The following is an 8,365-nucleotide window of genomic DNA, read 5'->3' on the forward strand; positions in this document are numbered from 1 at the left end:
AGCATTGGCAGTATAAAAACAAAATCAGGGAGTGCAGCAAAATGCCGCCTGCCTACTTTTGTTTATACAGAATGCGCCTTTTTCGGGGCAATGGGGGGCGTGAGCAAGTAACAAAACATGTAGCTCAGCGTGTGACGTAAACAGTGACGTGGGAGGGAAGCCGCGGCTGGTCAGTCCTTCGGCGATTCTCTCATAAGTCGGCCCGTTCTTCACCGTCCCCGTCATCTGACGGTTAATGGCCTCTTCGTTTGCGAGGACAAGGAGGGCGCGCAATTCTTTGTCTCCCCAGTTGCTCATCTTTACAGTGTCTGTCAGGTTTGTGTTTCCCTCTTGCTACTAGCTGCTCACTAATTCCTGCTATCAGCTGTTTCCTGTTTATCCACCGCCAGTGGGTCGCACGTGCGGCGTCATCCAAAAATTGGGCACCTCAGATCGACTCGCCAATCTGGCTCTGTGTGTCTAAACGCTCGCAGCTGGCCCAAACGGCCCAACATTCGTGGAAAATCTGGCAGTGTAAAAGGGGCTCCTGTTTCATATGTGTCCCTCCTCCAATACTGAAACAAGACCTGAGCCCTTGATTTCACATCGACTCAGTAAATAAAAGTTTACAAATGACATGTATTTTATTTCTTAAGAATGGTATTCTTTAAAGAAGGAAATAGGAAAAGCACCTGATTACTGCTACAGCATTATTTTAGGTGATTTAGGTTTTTAGGGGTCACATCTTCAGCATGATCTTAATCACAGAGCTGACATCCTTTGTGGTCCATTTACATGATGTCACAGAAATGCATATTTAACAGATTCAGTGTAGACCGAGAGATGCTTGCTTTCTGTTAGGACACAATGTTAGGCCTGCATATCTGTAGAGGGGAATATTTTTCTTGGATGTTATAACAGGAGAGATTTAAATCAGACTTCAACAGATTTTCCTGGTCAAAAGCCGAATAATGGAAAGCCTGAGTGCAGCAGCGCTCGCTGTGTGACAGAGACACAGAGAGAGAGAAAGAGAAGGCAGATGTTGGATGACTGCACATATTTGGAAGTTATTAATAACTTAGTCAGAACGCTGCATCATTATCCACCTGCCCGAAACAAGTGATATTTAATAACAAGCTTACCCAAACCGCCCAAACCTGTATGGTTTTCTACCAGTGTTTTAAAGAGTGTAAAGTTTCAGTATTTCAGACACAGAGTGAGTGTGCCTGCAGGTGAAGACACGAAAACATAACCTATCACAAGGAATCAAATTGATTTGTCACAATAATGGGAGTTCAGACTGCGCCTGCATCTTCTGAGAGCAACAGGTGGTCTGTCATGGCAGGGGAAGATAGAAATTATGGCAACAAAGGGTTCATAAAACATGTTTTTTTTAGACGTGATTTAAAAGACGCTTCTGTGAGATGCTCTTCTTCTTCTTCTTGTCAGGATGAGATATCTGCTCTGAGACGACGCCTGGAGAAATCAGAGAAGGAGAGGAACGAGCTGAGGCAGACTGCAGACAGCCTGGAGACCAAGGTTTGTTCTGCTGCAACACACACACGCGCACACACACACACACACACACACACACACACACACACACACACTGCTCATGCTGTAATCCGTGTGTGTAGGTTACAGCTGTGACATCTGAGCTAAGCGATGAGCGTTTCCGTGGCGATGCTGTGGGTCAGGCTCTGGATGTTGAGAGGGCGGAGAGGATCCGACTCAGCAGGGAGAACAAAGACCTGCAGGTACACCGACTGTTGAAAAAGTAATCTATTACTCACTCCTCAGTGCACGAGAACCAAGGAACGACTTTATGACACTTTTCACCTCCTGGCTGCAGAGATCTGTTGAGCTTCTTGCTTTAATACTTTTCTGTCACACACCTGGAATGATTGCTTCGTCCTCGTTATTGTTAAACATCTCTTTTCTCTCTCTCAACGCCAGGCTCGTCTAGACCAGTGTAAAGTCACCATGGAAACCCTGGAGAAGCAGCTGGAGGAGGAGAAACAGAAAGCGAAGATCACTGAGAGTCAGCGAGGAACAGCGACAGGTAAAGATCAGGAGGCTCTGCTAGAGTGTCGTCTGAGAAAACACCAAAATCATTCATGTGTCTGTTGTCATTTTTACTGTAGGCCATTTTACCTCTGCAGTTGCCAGGGGTTACAAGAGGAGTGGCTCAGCTATTGTGTAAAAATAGAAATTATGATTTAGTGAGAACAATGAGCCTCATGCAAGAACTAAATAGCTCCTACTTTTTATTCCATGAGGTTTCCACAAAATCACCTCTTAACTGCACAGACTTGTTGTTAATCGCTAAGTGTGACAAAGAAGAAGTTATGTGACGCAGGCCAGTGTTGTCTTTACTAGCTATGGATAAATGCCTGTGACAGGAAAATATTGCAGTTTTCTAGGGTTCCTTTTTGACAACCATTTTGCGGCCATTTTGTGTCTCTTAAGTCCAGTTCAGATTAAAGATCTGCAATGTGACGAAACCATTTTAGAACGTTACAGAGAAAAGTTGCAGCGGTGTGAACTGGCTAGTCTATGCTCGACTCAAGCCGGCTGATGGTGTCACCTGTGATTAAGCTGGTCAAATCGCAGGCAGCTGGTTTTAGAGCGTAAAGCACATCACCTTTTTGAGTCTGCTGGTCAAGTCAAAATGGCCGCAGACGGCATGTGTGCCTGCAGCAGCTGGTGCTCCATCCCCGCTGAGCCCTCTGTTTCCGTCCTGAGGATGTGCCGGATGGTGGGTCACTGCTGCTGCTCACCGTATGTGCTCATGCCCCTTGCTCCTTGGAGTTCTCACTTACTCCCGCAGTTTTATTGCAAAAAAGTTTTTTGAAAAGCTATTGTGAAATCAGGCAGTTCAGGCCACAGCAATCCCCAAAACAAAATCAGAAAATTCCCCTCCTTCTTAAGCTAAATAAACTCTTTAAAAACTCTGTTGGATCAGCTGGAAAATGCAACGTCACAAAACTGAAAATGTCCGTTTTTCTGACACCATGAAAAGTTGACTTTCTAGAGATCCATGGTTCTCACAGGACAGCTACACTACGAGCATATGATGATCTTATAGAATATGATGTATCACTGTAAATTAAACTACACAACCTTAAATATCTACAGCAGTGCAATGCAACGTACACATTAATGCAACAGTAATATTAATCCAAAACCATCAGAGAGAAAAGTAAAACACTGACAGCATGGAACACTTTACTGCAAAATACATACGTTTAATACTTTTAGATCATTTTGCTAAAATTACTTGCATACCCTTACTCAGCAGGACTGTCTCGTACTGTTTATCACAGTGTGTCATCAGCACTTTTACTGAAGTAAATTATCTGAATGCTTCTTCCACCCCTGCTGGTTTCAGGCTAAAAGAAAAGTCAAATAAATGTTACCATGTTTAAAATGACCCCGTCACTTCTGAGAAAGTCGAATCCGTCTCCCCCCTCACACAGAAAGTGAGCTGTCCATGCAGCTGGAGTGCTGCCAGACGGAGGTTGAATTTGTCCGCAGACGACTCAAGCAGACGGAGGAAAAACTGGAGACAGAGAGACAGACCCGACAACAGCTCGATACCAAGGTGAGACAGGACACTGTGACGTGCACGGAAACACTGATGGGAGATTAAATGTCTGAAGGTAATAACGCTCTGTGTGTGTGTGTGTGTGTGTGTGTGTGTGTGTGTGTAGGTGGCGACACTGCAGGCCCAGCTGGAGCAGTCCAGGCGGACTGTGACAGAACTGAAACGCCACTGTCGCCGCGTGACCTCTGACCTCCAGGATGCCCGTGTTCTCACCGACAGCCTGCAGAGCCGCATGCATGAGCTGGACCGCAAACAGAGAAGGTATGTGTCCACCTGGTCCTCTCACACTGTTTGTCCCCTTAGTATTATCTTTAAATCAGTTTTCTCACTATGTCTCAAAGAACAAATACGGTGTTTTGAACTCCAATCTTAATATCAGTGAGACAAAGGAGGCAGTTATCAACATTTTAAAAAGGAAATGGGCAGCATCACTAATTCAATCAGAAATCAGCAGGTTACAAATGTCTGGAGATACAAAGTGAACGCTGTGTTTAAAAAGCCGAAGTCGAGCTTATTCTTCCTCATGAAACTGAAGTTGTTTGAGGTCAGCAGGGAGCTTTTATCAGATTTTACTTAATGCGGATGAGTGTTGGGTTAACAGCATTACTGCCAGTGATAGGAATAGCATTAAGAGTTTATCTAAAAGGTTCTGTTCTGTAATTGGTTTGACTCTGAAAAGGTGTTTGGAGAAAAGAAACAGGAGGAGAGTTCAAACCAGACATTATTTTGAAGGGTCACGCTCTGGTTGGTTTAAAAAGCGTGATTAATAACAGTTAAAGATTCTCAGCAGATTAATTTAGACGTCTTTTGTGTCCTCAGCTGTGAAACTTTTAAATGACGTGAGGCACTCAAAGTAATTAAAACGAGCTCCACCTTTACCAGCTGCAACATTACAGAGAAGAACATGTTAATGCATCAATAATTATAATCCAATATTATTCTGAAATGGGGCATTCTGCATAACAAGGACTCTTTTGGTACTATAATTTAGTTGTATTTAGTGATGAGGACTGCAACGAGCTGAAACTTCTCCTGATCAGAATTCCTTCAGTGTTCATTGCTCAGGAGGTTTATACCAGCAGCTACAGAGGTCTCTTCCTCTCCAAAACAAACAGACCAGGTGATTTAAACCAGTAAAACACTGAATAAAGCAGTTTCATTTTAAAAGATTGATGTTTTCCCAATGTTGCTCATCACCGTTCGGTTTCTAACTAGGGTGGTTGACATGAAAACGCAAAATCGTGAATGGCCCGGTCTAGAGCCAGTGTTTGCTCTGAGCTACTGTAGAAACATGGCAGTGCAACATGGTGTTCTCTATAGACGAAGACCTGCTCCGTATGTCACACACTGGACCTTTGAATGCAGGACTTTTTTGTACACTGTAGTATTGCTACTTTTACTTAAAGGGAAAGTTTAGATTTTTTGAAATGGGGCTGTATGAAGTACTTATCCATAGTCAGTGTATTCCCTCCACTAGATCATAGTCGGTACACTCCCAGTTTGGAGAAGCAGACAGAGAACCACCACGGAAGTTAAGCAATGTACTATGTGGTGTATACTCATCGTAGTGTCCCCAGTGCTAGCTTTGCACACCAGAAAATGACGTTATCACCCCTGTTGGCTCTGAAAGTTGTCCCTTCCCCTGATTTTGCATCTCTGAAGTTTTCCTACTATGTGCCCGCTACACATGCTGCACTTTACAGAACAACAGAGAAGACAAGTCCATTGAGAGACTCCAGGAACAGTCAAGTGGCCTTAAATTCTTGGAAAGAAATGCTTGCTGCAGTTGACTCGGAGGTCAACGACAGTAATAATGACAATACATTAATGCAATGTTTGGTGGTACTACTGTTGCTAGGCAGCCTGCCTTTCCAGCAAATTCCTGGTAACACTCATTAGCCTCTTTTACACTGCCAGATTATCTGCGAACGTTGGGCCGATTTGCTGGCAAGCTGTGAGCGTTTAGACACACAGAGGCGGAAAGGCGAGTTGATCTGAGGCGCCCGATTTTCCGCCTCGTAGGGTAGACATATTGGCGAAATCCGTTTAGTTTAAACAGACCGAGGCGGCCTTCCGCAATGGGAGGGGCTGTTGAAGACTTGTGGGAGGAGCTGTTAGCAGCTGATAGCAGGAATTAGCGAGCAGCTAGTAGCAAGAGGGAAACGCAAACCTGACAGACACTGTAAAGATGACAACTGGAGAGACAAGGAATTGCGCGCCCTCCTTGCCCTCGCAAACGAAGAGGCCATTAACCGTCAGATGACGGGGACGGTGAAGAACGGGCCGATTTACGAGAGAATCGCCGTCTGACTACTGCCGCCTGACCAGCCGTGGCTTCCCTCCCACGTCACTGTTTACATCACACGCTGAGCTACACGTTTTGTAATTGCTCACGCCCCCCATTGCCCCGAAAAAGGCGCATTCTGTATAAACAAAAGTAGGTAGGCGGCATTTTGCTGCACTCCCCGATTTTGTTTTTATACTGCCAATGCTGAAAAAAGACTGATTGGGCTTTCCTGCAAATTTGCACAATTCCTGTTTAAAAGGGGCTATTGATCCTGCTTATCCACCTAGTATTGTGTTTGTATGCCACCTGGCGTTATATTGCAGTGAACAACTTGAGTATAAATGCCTCTGTGCACGCTCGTAGCTTAGACGCTATCTATGGAGGCCAGCACCACAGTGTCCTGTGAGAGTTTAAACAAAGCTTACTGCTGTGGATGGGGGCAGCAGCAAAACAGATTTTATCCACTTTAATCATTTGAAGTGTACGCTATATTTAATATATATTCACTGCTTTACCTTACTGTCAGACAGCCCATTATATTTCTCTCTTCAAAGCCAGACTCCATTAACAAAAACAGTCATTTTAGCTCGCTGAACACGAGAGCTGCTGGTCTACCACTGCCTCCATCGGTTAGATTGTTTGTGTCATTGTTTGACTTTGGTGAATCCGAACTCTTAAATGACAAAAGTCACACGATAACACAAACTAACTAACCGATGTAGGCAGCAGTAGACAAGCAGCTCCTGTGTTCTGTGAGGTAAAATTACTGTTTTTGTCAGTGGAGTGTGGCTTTAAAGAGAGCACCATGACTGCTTCAGTTCCCAGTCAGAAAGGGCAGTTAAAATACTCCAAAAATAGCGTACACATGAACTATTTTAAGGTGGATAAAATATGTTTTGCTGCTGCCCCCGTCCACAGCAGAACATTGCTTAGCTTCCGTGGTGATACTTTTGCCTTTTTACTTCTTTTTTTTTCCCCACTTTCCTTCAGGGCTGTTGAATAAAAGCAGTTCTGCTGTACTTTAATACATATGTCTGCTGTGTGTTTGTTCAGATTTGACAGTGAGTTGACGCAGGCTCTGGAAGAAGCTGACAATGAGAGAGAGCAAAAGGACAAAGCCGTTCAGGAAAACACAGCTCTGGGGACTGAAATATACACTCTGCGCCGCAACCTACAGGTGGGTTTTTTACTCTTCTGTATATTGTGTGTCCACGTTTATACAAAACCATGAAGAAAATCCGACTGAGAAACAGTTGGGACGACTGATTATCTCTTCGGTTTGACGAGTCATGTCCTGTGTGTAGATAGCAGATACTTCATGCTGTTCAGTCCTGCTGTGCGTTGTGTTAATGACATATTGACATAATGAGTTATTAATGTGTTTGTGATCTCAGCTCTCTGTGTTGGAGACAATACCCTCAGCAAACACTTTGCATACACAAAGAGAAACGTTGATGATGAAATGTCAACGGGTATCATTCATCACGTTAACCTGGAATAGAGCACATAATCTATTGTGGAAATTACAGGTGTCACATGTGATTCATGGAGCTGTGTCATGCCTGTGAAAAGACGCAAATTGCATCATAGATTGATGAGTCGCAGATGTGTGGAGTCAACAGTACATTTGACATATGACAGACTATAAATATTAATGGCTCTCTAAAAGGTTTATATCATTATATCCCCCATGAAATACAGAATGATCCGACCTGTCACTGCAGAAACTCTCCTGCATGAAGCCAAAAGAGTCCCGTCATCCACTTATGCTCCCTTTATTGTTTATAGGAGTTCAAGCCTGAAGACCTCAGTCGGCCTGATGGGGGCGCTATAATTAAATCCAATATACTTGAAAGTGTAAATAGTGCAGGAAAAAGTACAATATTTTGCTCTGTAATGTCGTGAAGAAGTCTCAAGCAAATGAAAATGGGAAATACCCAAGTAAAGTACAAACACCTCAAACTTTAACTAAGTACAGTTTTAAGAATAATCACATACAACATACACCTGTAATTATCTATGGAGTAAAACTTATTTTATAACCAAAAGCCCCGTTTCCATCAAACACTTTCAGTATTGTACCTTTGGAACCAACAGTAACCCTTCAGACATGGTACCTAGACCCTAGTGTTTCCACCGCAGACAGTGCTCTTAAATGTGGGCGGGGTTGTTGTCACTCACTGCTCCGTCCAGCACTCACTGTATTTCCTCCTTTATCAGTCTGCATGTTGTTTATCGTCCACAGAACGAGGCTGCACGCCGACTTTTTCAGAACAAAATAGAACAGGCTGCAGTGAGAGTCTCTCTCCATGGGATATTTAAAAATAGCAGCTTTGTGCATTTAGTCCTTCTCAGGCAAGCTCAGGGGTTTAGTGTTGCTGTAGCCCACAGGAACGACACTCCATGACGCTTTCTTTTTTCTCTTCGAACACTTGAAGATCCACTCATTTCTAAAAGTGTGTGTCATATAAAAACTAAAGTGACGGTCAAAG

At 43.7% G+C, this 8,365-nt stretch overlaps 1 protein-coding gene across 3 annotated transcripts in view; it reads left to right on the forward strand.

The window, feature by feature from the left end:
• LOC126395262 (unconventional myosin-XVIIIb-like) overlaps positions 1 to 8,365 on the forward strand; it is a 73,117-nt gene that overhangs the window by 38,228 nt on the left and 26,524 nt on the right. For all 3 annotated transcript variants that reach the window (XM_050052588.1, XM_050052589.1, XM_050052591.1), the window contains 6 exons: positions 1,429 to 1,518; positions 1,617 to 1,736; positions 1,936 to 2,041; positions 3,459 to 3,583; positions 3,693 to 3,847; positions 6,927 to 7,050. In XM_050052588.1, coding sequence (XP_049908545.1) covers positions 1,429 to 1,518; positions 1,617 to 1,736; positions 1,936 to 2,041; positions 3,459 to 3,583; positions 3,693 to 3,847; positions 6,927 to 7,050 — 720 coding nt within the window. The remainder of the gene's footprint in view (positions 1 to 1,428; positions 1,519 to 1,616; positions 1,737 to 1,935; positions 2,042 to 3,458; positions 3,584 to 3,692; positions 3,848 to 6,926; positions 7,051 to 8,365) is intronic.

Source organism: Epinephelus moara, chromosome 9, assembly GCF_006386435.1.
Source record: "Epinephelus moara isolate mb chromosome 9, YSFRI_EMoa_1.0, whole genome shotgun sequence".
Taxonomy (NCBI): domain Eukaryota; kingdom Metazoa; phylum Chordata; class Actinopteri; order Perciformes; family Serranidae; genus Epinephelus; species Epinephelus moara.